The 11,877-nt window shown below is 65.3% G+C and overlaps 1 protein-coding gene across 1 annotated transcript in view; it reads right to left on the minus strand.

Annotated features, from left to right (window-relative positions):
• Positions 1 to 6,694: 6,694 nt before the first annotated feature.
• CEMIP (cell migration inducing hyaluronidase 1) overlaps positions 6,695 to 11,877 on the minus strand; it is a 42,263-nt gene continuing 37,080 nt past the window's right edge. The window contains exons 26-29 of the mRNA XM_029952316.1: positions 11,037 to 11,122; positions 10,376 to 10,536; positions 10,113 to 10,213; positions 6,695 to 8,849 (exon numbers count right to left, since the gene is read on the minus strand). Of these exons, the coding sequence (XP_029808176.1) occupies positions 8,722 to 8,849; positions 10,113 to 10,213; positions 10,376 to 10,536; positions 11,037 to 11,122 (476 nt within the window). The 3' untranslated portion in view covers positions 6,695 to 8,721. The remainder of the gene's footprint in view (positions 8,850 to 10,112; positions 10,214 to 10,375; positions 10,537 to 11,036; positions 11,123 to 11,877) is intronic.

The raw sequence follows: 11,877 nt of genomic DNA on the forward strand, positions 1-11,877 counted from the left end.
GGGGCTGTGGGTCACGAGCTAAGAACAAAGGTCAGGGCGAGAGCGCAGATCCCAAAAAGCCATAACATCTAGCACCCCATTTCATTTTCCCTGCCTCCGACAGAAATTATCTCAATCGGTAAGAATTTGGAAGTCGAGGGACCCTTCTGGGGGCCATTGGGATCGGTGGTCCAGCTTGTAGGGGGGCCATACAGCCGTACAGAGGCGGAGTGGGCGGTCGCAGCAAAGGTCACCAGCGTAACCAAGAGGCCAGAAGTTCTTTAGGAGGCACTGTAAGGGGGGAGTGTGCGTTCTGTGCGTTCTGGCTGAGATGGGGAAGTTCCCATAATATCCGGCCTAAAGTCTCGGGACTGAAGTAGGCGTCCCGTGTTCAGACACGAGACTTGGATGGAGAGTTGGCTCATCCTAGGATCGGGGACATCTCCCCAACCCAGGAGACCAGAGCGGATATAGCCCCTGGGACCGTACCGCCAGAGTGGCCCCCTGGGGCTACAGCGGAGGGGTTGACCTGACGCGGCCTGGCCTCGATTTCGGACAGGATCCCCGACGGAGGCTCGGCTAATCGGGGAACTCACCCAGTTAGTTGGTGGGGTAGGGTTCGGGTCCTGGACCAGAAGCTCCACAGGAGGGCCCTGGCCTGGTGGGGCAGGTTCCGCTTCGGCACCAAGGCGAGATCCCCGAATCGGGAAGGTGAGCGCTCCCGGGTTTCAGCACCAAATGTAAGATCTAATAGATGGAGGCGGAGACGGAGGAAAGAAAGGTGCCAGGTTATGGAGCCGAGAAGGCCTTTACTGGGATCTGCGGTTCCCGGGCGGGGAGTCAGGGAAGTCGCGTCTGGTTTCGGAAGGGCGAGGTTTTTGTGGGTGAGACGTGGAGGGGTGGGACAGGTTGCCTCCTCTGTCAGGGTGATGGGAAGTTGGAGCTTCGTGATTGGCTGTTTTCACACTGGCGTGGAACCTTCCAGGTCTGCAGGCGGGGGGGTCGTCAGTGCACGTGTTTTTCTCCGACCCACAGCGAGATGGCCACTGGGTCGCCTTCCTAAGGTAACTCTTACACAAACCACCAGGGCCCGGGGCCCTGCAGTGCTGGCCGCGTGGGGACACTCACAGCAGGGCGTTGGCAGACGCTACACACCAGGGCTTCCGCCTCTTGCCTCCAGGCCCAGGTCACTGTCGCCCGCGGTCCCCCCCCCAGCCCCTGGGGGGGGGCAGCAGCTGTCCCTTCCCCGCCCTGCGTCCTGAGCCCTCCCGGCCCTGCTGCCTCCTGCAGGGTGGGGCCCAGACTGCGGGGTTGGAGGGCGGGGGCCACACAGCTTCACCACCCATGTCCTTGCACACTCCTGGGCCCCCTCCGTTTCGGTCTCTGGCTTGGGACGTGTTCTGGATGGTTCTGAGACACCATCCTGCCAACCTTGATCTGAGCAGTGTGTTTTCCAGTCGAATCCTGGTGAAGCCACTTTCTCCTTCAGTTCTGGCCTCTGGGGTCCCCTTCCTGGTGGGATCCCGCCTTCTGAGCAGGGGGCCTGAAGGCCCGTTGGGGTGGGGTCATGACATTGCGAGGGGGGGGCTGGTGCGCGGCTCGTGGGTGCCCTGTGCGTCCTTGCCCAGCCCGGAGGTGGCAGGCGTCTGTCCAGAGGGTGGCCCTGTCCCCCAGGAACCGTGGGTTCACCGTGTCCTCCTGCAGACGCCCCCGGGGGAGGGGATCGGCGTCTCCAGCCTCTACCTTCGCCAACAACAGGGGCCCAGGACAGCTCTCCGGAGGGCGTACTAGTGGGGGAGGACTGAGGCGCTTGGGGTGCCCCCAGCCCCCCACGAGGGCCTCTCTCTGCACCCCTCACCTGGCTTGGGGCGTGCACCCCTCGAGAGAGCAGAAGGTGCCGGCACACTGGCCCGTGGGAGTTCCATCCGGGACAACCCCCTCCCTGGGCAGGGTCTCTTGCCTTCTGTCCCCTCGTCTGGAGGGAGGCGGAGGGGCCTTGCCCGCCGGTCCTTCCGCAGAGCGGGGGTGACTCCCACCTGGTACCCTGACAAGCCCGCCCGCACACCGGCCCTGGGAAGAGGCCCCTGTGCCTCCGGTCTGTCCTGCCTTAGGGAGACGGACCGCAGGGCCTCTGCTCTGAGATGGGGAGGTCCGAAGCGAGGGCAGCCATGCGTGGGAGTGGTTGGGGCTCTCGGGGGTGTGTGTGTGTGTGCGTGTGTGCGTGTGTGCGTGCGTGCAAGCCTTGGCAGGGAGGGGCGTCACTGAGTGTCTCCCAGGGGACAGATCCTGAGCGAGGGAGGGGCAGAGAGAGGAAGACACAGAATCGGAAGCAGCTCCAGACTCTGAGCTGTCAGCACCGAGCCCGACTCAGGGCCCGAACCCACGAACCATGAGACCATGACCCGAGCCACAGTCGGACACTCAGCCGACTGAGCGCCGGCGCCCCTGGTTTTGATTCCTGGATGGGTCTGAAGGTCTTCGGTTCTTAGCACGGTGACAGGCTTGTCACGCCGCAGTTCTAAGATACCGCGCATGTTGTAAACCGGAGGTCTGCGGCGACCCGGGGTCGAGCGAGGCTGGGCGCCATCTGTGCAACGGCCACGGCTCACTTCCTGTGTCTGCGTCACGCCTGGACGGTTGTCACGGTCGGTTTGGGCCTGCTCACCGCTGCCGTACTCGCTGTGGTGACCTGCAATCAGTGGTGACGACAGTGGCAGACTGGGGTGCGGCGCGTGTGCCGGCCGGAGGCTCCGGAAATCAACGCTGGCTTGAGGTGCCTCCCCGCGTCCCCTCCGAGGTGTGGGGTCTGCAGTGCACACGTGGCCCCCGCTGAGCCCCTGGGCTTGCCCCTCTGGGGGGGGGTCCCCTGCCCTCGCTCTCCACTCCTTTCCTGACCCTGGGGTTGGGGCGCTCAGAGGGGGGGGTCCAAGGGCAGCTGGGCCCCGGCTCCTGGGCAGCGGGAGGGGCGGGGCTGCCTGGGCCGTCAGGCAACATTCACTGATGCGTTTTTACAGCATTTCTTTGTTAACGTTTGTTTATTTTTGAGAGAGATGAAGGGGGAGTGGGGGGCCCGGAGAGAGAGCCAGGGAGGGGCAGAGAGGGAAAGGGAGACTGAGAATCCCAGGCAGGCTCCAGGCTCTGCACAGTCAGCACAGAGTCCCATGCGGGGCTCGAACTCATGGACTGTCAGATCATGACCTGAGCCGAAGCCAAGAGTCGGGCACTCAACCAACTGAGCCATTCTGGCACCCCTAATATTTTTTTGAGAGAGAGAGAGGGAGCAAGAAAGAGAGCAAGAGCACTAGCAGGGGAGCAGTGCAGGGAGAGAGAGACAGAGAGAGAGACAGAGACAGAGAGAATCACAGGCAGGTTCCAGGCTCAGCCTGGGGCTCTGTGTCACCAGCACAGGATCACGACCGAGCTGAAACCAAGTCAGGTGCTTTACTAGCTGATCCACCCGGCACCGGTTGATGGACCGTGTAGGGAGCACAACCCTGGCCCATATGGGAGGTCAGATGGCCTGGCCTGGGGGAGGCTGGTGGAAGGGGTGAGTGACCAGTGACCGAGGGCAGCAGCACGTGTGCTGTGGTGGCTTGGGGCCCTGGGGCGGGGGATGGAGGGCAGGGGAAGGTGCTGCGGGGCCCGGGTGGGTCGGAGAAGCCTCCCCTGGAGCTCAGCCTGGGAGAGGGCCGGGCGGGCACGCGCTGTGAGGAGGAGGAGGGAGGGGCGCGACCGGTGCAGGGGCAGCTCCCGGGTCCCACTGTGGGGACAGGAGTGCTTCGGGTGAGTGAGGTGTGGTGAGGTATCAGGTGCTGGGGCCAGAGATGCGGGCAGGATGCTCGGTGGGGGTTGGCCTGTGGGCCCAGCCACCTCTGTCATGGACACAGGGACAGACTTCCCTATAGACTCCTTCCCTCAGTGAGAGAAGCAGGTGCTCCAGACTCTGACCCCTCGTGGCCACCGCGGGTATCACCACAAGGACACCCGTCTCGTCTCCCTTCGGGTCTGTGCAGTGGCCCCGCCCCCCAACTTCCTGCCCTGTGTCTCCTCCCGCCAGACTCCCCAGGCCCTGTTCTCTCATCGGGAGCCCCCCTCCTGCCCTTCCTCTTCAGTTCTGGCTCTTTCTGGTGAAGCCCACGCCCCCCAGCCTGGTCTCCATCCCCTCTCCCGTGGACTCTGTTTCCTTCAGCCAGGCCTCCGTCCCCTGGTTCATGGCCTCTGTCCTCTCCAGCCCGGCGTCATCCTCTTCAGCCCGGCCTCCATTTCCTCTGTCCTGGCCTCTGTCCCTTCTCTGGCCTCAGTCCCCTTCCTCTGGCCTTCGTCCCCTCTAGTCTGGCCTCTCTCCACTCACCCCTGTTCACCTTATCTTCTCCCCTGGCCTCCATTCCCTTCCCCTGGCCTCTTTTCCTCCAGCTTGGCCTCCATCTCCTTCAACCTGTCCTCCCTCCTCTCCAGCCTGAGGTTTGTTCCCTCTCGGTAGGACTCCATTCATTCTCTCCTGTCCTCCGTCTCCTCTGGCTGGGCATCCGGCCTTTCCAGCCAGGCATTTGTTCCCTCTCCCCTGGCCTCCTCCCCTCCAGCCTGGGGTTCATTCCCTCTCCCTAGGACTCCGTGCCTTCTCCCCTGCCATCCATCCCTCTCCCCTGCACTACATCCTCTCCAGCCTGACTGCTGTCTCATCTCCAGTGGCCTCTGTCCCCTCTCCCCTGGCCTCCATCCACTTCCCTTGGCTACATCCACTCCAGTCTGGCCTTTGTCTCTCTCTTCTGTCCTCTTCCCCTCCAGCCTGGCCTCCGTCCCCTCCTGCATCACCTCCATCCCCTCTCCTTTGCCCTCCGTCCCCTCTCCCCTCACATTTGTCCCCTCTACCCTACCCTCTGTCCCCTCTCCCCTTGCCTGTGTCACCACCAGCCTGGTCTCTGTGCCCCCTCAGATGGCTTCCGTACCCTTTCCCCTGGCCTCTGTCCCCTCTCTACTTGCCTCTATCCCCACCAGCCTGGCCTCCGTCCCCCTCCCCTGGCCTTTTCCCTTACAGCCTGGTCTCTGTGCCTTGAAGCCTGACCTCGGCGCCCTCCCCTGCCCTTTGTTCCCTCCAGTCTGGCCTCTGTGCACACACCCGGACCCTCCAACCTGGCCTCCATCACCTCTCCCTGGCCACCGTGCCGTCTCCCCTGGATCCCGCTCCCTCCAGCCTGGCCTCTGTCCCCCCTCCCCTGGCCTTTAACCCTCCAGTCTGCCTTCTGTCCCCTCCAGCATGGGCTCTGTCCCCTCCAGTCTGGCCCCTGTCCCTCCAGATTTTCCTCTGTCCGCTCTCCCCTGACCTCCAAGCCTCCACCTGACCTCCGTCTCCTCTCCCCAGACCTTAGTCCTCTCTCCCCTGCCCTCTGTCCTCTCCAGCCTGGCCTCTGTCCCCTCTCCCCTGGCCTCTGTCCCCTCCAGTCTCCCGTCTACAGACACGGGTCTCAGGCGCTCCCCTCACACCCAGGCTCTGTGTGGGGACATCAGTGACTGCTTCAGCCCTCAGTTCCGGAGTCCACCTCCCTGCGGTTGGCTGGCGGGGGCTCCCGCTGTCCTAGGCCTCCCGTGGGAGCCGGCCCCCATCACGCTCCAACTTATGTGCTGGTGCTGAAGCAGTGAGCCCGCTGTTGGGGAGTCCCCGGGGTGCCCCCGTCCAGTCCTGCCCGACATGCCCCCCGCCCCGACCCCATTCCATCCTCCAGCTGCTCCTCTGCGCCCTTGCCCTGTGCACAGCCTGTTCTCTGCCCCCCGCCGGGGCAGGTGAGGGTGGTTTGTCCCTGTCCCCGGTGCCCTGGCACCTGTCCTCCAGGGGGGTCTTTGTGCCCCGGCTGCCACGCCTGTAGTGAGTGAGGGTCAGATGTGATCCCCCCCCAGGTGAAGTTTCTTGTGGGCGGGGGTGAGGGGGTGCACGCCGACTCGGGGTCCAGGCGGGTCCGCCAGATTCGGGCACTGGCAGCATCGGTACCACAGTCCGATGCCGGCCCCTTCCGTGGACTGAGTGCATGCACAATGAGCCCTGACCGCTCTCCGGAAACCGAGAGCAGAGCTGCGATGATGTGAATATTTTATTTTGAGATCGAGACAGAACGAGTGGGGAGGGGCCGAGGGGGAGAGACGATCCCAACAGGCCCCGCAGGCCATCGTGGAGTTCAGCGCGGGGGCCCGAACCCACGAACTGTGCAATCGTGAGCCGCCAGGCGCCCCTGACGGAGGGGGTTAGGTCTTCCCGTCCAGGCGGGACCCAGCGGCCACGTGGGCTGCGGAGAGCTGAGCGTGGCCAGTGCAACCTAGGAACTGAATTTTTCATTGTCTTCAACTTTAATTAATTTAAATTTAGGAAGCCGTCTGTGGCTAGTTCTAGAACACTCCCTGGCCTCCCTGTTCTAGGCTCTGCTCACCTCCTCCTCCCCGGGCCCAGGGGACCCCTCTGGCCTGCAGCTTGATTTGGCCTCTCTCCCCGCCCCCACCTCCAGGCCCCGGGCCGGTGCCGCCCTGCCCCCACTGACAGGATGAAGTCCTCTCTCGCAGGACCGGCGGGCGCCCCCTGCCGGCAGGGCCAGGTGAGACCTCACCGTGGGAGCAGTTCTGGGACACGAGACGGGCCGCCTCAGGGAGGCTCCGTCAGTCTCCTTGGGCTTAGCTCTCTGGCTTAAAACGCGGCCCCGTCGGTGGAAAACAAAAGCAGCAGGCGGCAGACTGCGCTCCTTTGATCGTTTACTCCGGTTCAGCAAGATTTTCCAAACCACAGTCCGCGTCCCCTGCTGCCCGCAGAAGGCTCCGGTACACGGTCCAAAGGACATCCCCAAACACGACAGTTAGGACAATTCTTCGCTTCTCCAACAAGGACTTCCCCAAGTGCATATATAATAAATAAATAGAAAATACATCTCTGTTCGCAGTCACACCTGTAGGAAGGGTTTACATACAAGACCTCTAATTCCCGAAAAAGGACCAGCTATTTCGGAGGGGCGTGGTCTACCCCGCAGGGCCCGACTCCTTTGAACGCAGACGACAGAAAACCACCGTGGGCGCGACTTTCCAGGCAGTAAGAACCAAGGGCGCTACCGAGAGTGGGCCGGGCCCCTGGCCCTCGCGGGAGGGGGCTGGACGCCTGTGCACCTCTGGGCGGTTTCAAATAGATACTTTGTGAAATCAACGGAACCAAAGACGGCCGAGACGGCTCCCACTGTGAGACCCGTGCACTGACCGAGTCTGAAGAAAACCCAACTGCAAAGACACGAGGTCGTCCTGACCGCCCTCCCCAGCCATCACTGCGGATCTGCGTGGAAGGGGCTCCCCCGGGGGCAGGGCCCCTGCGTGTCCCACCGTCACCTCCCAGCAGCTGGAGTCACGGCCGCCACGGGGCCAAGGGAACCAAGGAGGATGTCTTTGAAGGAAGAGTTGGAAGAGTTGTGGTCGGTGCAGGAAAGGGGGAGACGCAGCCCCGGGACCCCCGGGGGAGCACAAACCACACACGCAGGCCCCTCCTTCCGGAGCCCTCTGAGCTCCCTGCAGGGAGGGCGAGGCAGACGGCTCCCCCCAGCCCGGAGCGGCGAGCCGGCGCAGCCCCGCGTCCCAGGCCTGCACTCAGGCAGCCCCGGGGCCAGGGTGCACCCGCCATCGGCCAGTTCTGTCTATTCTGAGGACTTTTTTGGGAGACTTCTCCCCGTCCGGGGACCCGCGCCCGGGGCTGGCTGTGGCAGTGTGGTGTGGCACAGGCGCTGGGCGGGGGCTCTCACGGTTCCTCCCCAGCTCCGGGTCTCACACGCCCCCTCCATTTACGGAGGGTCTTGGACTAGATGTACCTGAAGGTCCTTTCCAACCTGGAAACCTGGGGCTCGGGAGGGGAGAGCGCTCTCCTGGGCCTCGGGGTGAAGGACAAATGAGGCCCTGACTAGGAGCTCACTTCCCTGGACTGGGCTCCGCCCGCCCTGGGGCCAGTGCACCCCGGCTCTCCTCTCCTCTCCCCTCCCTTGCAGGCCAGCAAGCTGCGGGCAGGCACCTCCAAGCTACCGGCCCACCTCTGCCCTGCCTGGTGCCTGCCCTGCTCCCGGGGGGGCCCTGACCCCTTTCCTTGGCCTGCAGCTGCATCCTGACCCACCCAAGCATGCGGGATTCTGACCCGGTCTTCTGACCCTCTCTGTGTTCTCCCTGGGCGTCACAGGGCACGTTCACTGGACCCCCGTCCTGCAGCCGCGAGCCTCCGACGCCAGCCCTGACTTCTGGCCGCTTGGCCCCAGGCGCCCAGCGACCCGGCACCCTTGGGTCTACCGCTGGCTCCTGCGCAGCGTGCTCTCAGCCCACAAGGGGCCTCCAACAGTCACCTGGTGCCCATCCCGGGCCCGAGGCCTCGTCTACACGCTCCTGACCCCGGGAAGGCTGGTGTCTGCTCACGGGAACGGAGATTTCCCTAAGGCCGGGTCTCCCTGTCCCGGCACTACCAGCCTCCGCTCTGAGAGGGGCTGGACTCAGGCCTCCTCACGGGGCCCCCACGCCCCCGACAAGGCACAGGTAGGGGAGAAGCACCCGGGAGGCTGCAGGAGAGAGAAGGTTCCAGCAGGGGTGAGGGCCGCACCAGGGTCTCTGACACCCCCTCCCCTGCCATCAGGGCTGATGCCCCGGCCCCCCCCCAGGTCTGCCGTCGCCAGTCCCCGGTTCCAGTCTGCCGTGCCCGTCTGCCGTGCCCGTCTGCCGTGCCGCGGGGCAGCACGGAGGCTGCCGTCCTCACAGCCGTTTCTTTCTCACCACGGGGATGGGCACCACCTGGAAGATTTTGGCAGCGTGGTCGTCCGTGTCCAGGGTCACCCAGGTGGGCCGGAAGCTCCCTTTGAAGCCAACGAAGGCCATTTTCTCTGGGAAGCAGGGAAGTGTCACGTGAACAGAAACCCCATGAGAGCGGCCCCCTGCCAGGGCTCCCCCTCGCCTGTGCCCCGCAGGCATCTCCAGGCGGCCTCCTCAGCACTGGCCTCCGTGCCCAGTGACCGGCACACAGGGCCTTGCCGGAGCCGCGGGTCAGCCATGCAGGGTGGAGGCTCTGCCAGCAGGGGGCGCAGCCCCTTCCGGCTGAGCCTCCCATCACCAGCGAGTCCCTGCCCCCCTCCGAAGCCCAGGGCCCCCCTTGGTCACACGAGGTGACACGCAGCTGTGGGCCCCGCCCCAGCCCCGACGTGCTGTCGCCTTGGAAGGACTTCACCCAAGGACGCAGAGAAATCGGTGCCGCCAGACTGGGCGTCTAGGCCCTCGGCCCACACCGCCAGCCTGCCTTCGGAGCTTAACCGTCGGAGGGGCGTGGGGCTCTGCGTCCACACTCAGGAGCGGCCCGGCCTGGCTGGGGGCACACACATGTCACCGCTGGGAAAACACCATGCGACCTCGGTCACCTCATCTACCCCAGCTTTTGGCAACAGGGTCTTAATTAAAAAGGCAGAGGCCCCAGCAGATGGCAGGATGGAGCCCGAGAAGGTGCGGGGTTTCCTCCAGGAACTTCCAGGAGCCAGCAGCCCACAGGACGGGCTGGGAGCTTCGACGCCCCTTACAGGACGCTGCGGCAGCCAAGGCCCGGCTTAGAAACATGCGGATCCGAATCTAACCTGAGGCAAGTGTCTAGTTCCATCCCACCGGCAAGAGCAGCTGCTGTGACCAGCACCCGCGGGATCCCGACAAGGTTGGCAGGTGCGCGGCCGCAGGCTTGTGCGCCTCCCTCCCGGCCCCCGGGGGGCCCCGCGGTGACAAGGGTCGCGCTCACTTCCCCGTGGGGCCTGCACTGGTCTCCTCGCTAAAGCACCGGGGGACCTCGGCTGAGCCCCAGCGATGCTCCGGGTTTGGTTTTGCCGCCCGGGAGGGAGGCTGTGCGAGGCCCTGCCTGTCTGAGCACCAGGAGCTGGGAGGGGGTCCGATCAAGCCGCTTTCGGCTGATACTTTGGTCTAACCGAAAGGGGAGGGGCCCGTGCCGCGCGGATGGCGACCTCCCGCGGCCGCTCGTGCTTCAGGGGACGCAGCTGGCGGGCAGGGAGACCGCTGCGTCCGGCCCGCACACCGGGGTCCCAGTGGGAGGCAGGCCCCACGCCAGGCCCCTGGACTCTCGGTCCTGCAGACCTCTGGTATAGACCGCTTACCTTTCAACCTGAGGCTCTTGTCCGCCCCGAGCTGCTCCAGCACTCTGGTCCACGGGCCCCTGGAAGCGTATCTTCCCTTCGACACCACGAGTACGATGGAGCTGCGGGAGAGGAGGCGTCAGCGGCCGGAGGGGAGGGCGGGGGTGGGGGGCAGTGGTGCCCAGAGGCCCGGCCGGGGGGTCGGGAAAAGGCCGCCCCTCCTGCGGGCTGAGCGGACCAGCTCTTCCCATGTGCCGCCCCCGACCCTGGATCCCCTCCCGCACGTCTGGGGGCCTCCCCACACCCGCTCGCTGCCTGTATGCGTGTCCCCCCCCCTAGAGGGGACGGGTGGGTGCACGGAGCACACGTCTGCCGGGGCCGGGCCCACGGAGGGGACTTCAGTGGGCGTGGTGACCACAGCCCATGCGGTTAGGACCATGCAGAGCTGTGGCGAGAGAGCAGGCAGAAGCCGGGGTCACCGCATGCTCGGGGACAGTTTGCCTCCGCGGTTGCATCGCTTCCTGCTCAGTTTGTGGATGGGGAGTTCGGGGCAAATTCTAGAGGACCCGCCCCAGGGGACCTGGCTCGGAGGTGGGGGCACAGCCCGGAGCGAGGGGTGCACCCCGCCCGCCCGACGGGCCCGGACCCGCGAACGTGTTCAGGCCCCAGTGCTGGGATCAAGGCTTGTGCTGGCAGGACGAAGGCGCCCCTCCCCCGGCAGCGGAAGCCCAGGGGGCTCCCAGTTCACAGAACCCTGTAACCGCAGCCCCCCCGCCCCAGGCCTGGAAAAACCAGATGGGGTTCCGGAACCCGCTGTCACCCCCATTTGTGTCCTTTTGGGAGAAGATGGGACACTGTTCAAAGGCATGGGACTTGTTAGCCCTCGGGGCCGATGGGAGGGAGCTGGGGGAGGGGGTGCTGGCAGGGAGACGGGGCGCGGCTCACCCCCTCGGGCCCCGGGCCCAGGAGGCTGCTTGGCCAGCGCTCCAGCTCGCAGGGACCTCGAGTCCCTTTGGCACAGCTAAGCCTTCCTGCTGGGGGGGGGCCAGACAAAGGTCGTGCCCCCCAGACTGGGCTCTGGGGTAGCCCCCGGAGGCAGGACGCAGGGATGGGGCTCCTCGTACGTCCCTCGCTGCCCCGTGTGGACCTGTCAGCTGGGGGCGTCCCAGGGTGGCAGGGCAGAGGCCGCTCCGACGAGCCCCCCTGGCCTTCTGGGGAGAACAGCCGCCGCCTCCCTCCCCTGGGACCCCTGGGCCAATGGAGGGGCGGGGCCGGACCTGCTCTGCCTGTCCTTGCTCCCTTCCAGGAGGCCACAGGGGGTTGGGGGTACGGGGTCCCTGTCAGGGTGGGCTGGGCCACACGGGCTCTCAGAGAGGTGCATGGGGCTGAGGGGAGCCCTGCGGGGGAGGGGTTCCTGCCCTAAATAGACCGGCTGCAGGCGCCCTCATGTCGTTTCACTGCAGGAGGAAGTCCTCCGGCCAAAAAGGGCATGAAAACTACTGATCCCGAAAGGAAGAGTGTGTTTCGTCTGCAGACGTGCCCTTTCCTGCAGGAACGTGCCCGTGAGTGTTGGGTCCTGAAGGGCTGTGTCCCCGCAGGCAGCACCTTCTGGGGGCCCTGCGCATGTGTGAGATTCGGAAGGTGCCGGGAGGCACCAGGGATTTCCAGGAAAGGGCACGGGAGGTACTGGGGAGAGTTCAAGCCAGCTGCCGGCCAGTGGGCCGGGTCTGGCAGGGGAGATGGAGGTCAGGCCCGTTAGGAGGCCGAGCCGGAGGGCCTGGTCCAC

This window comes from Suricata suricatta, chromosome 9 (genome assembly GCF_006229205.1).
Source record: "Suricata suricatta isolate VVHF042 chromosome 9, meerkat_22Aug2017_6uvM2_HiC, whole genome shotgun sequence".
NCBI lineage: Eukaryota > Metazoa > Chordata > Mammalia > Carnivora > Herpestidae > Suricata > Suricata suricatta.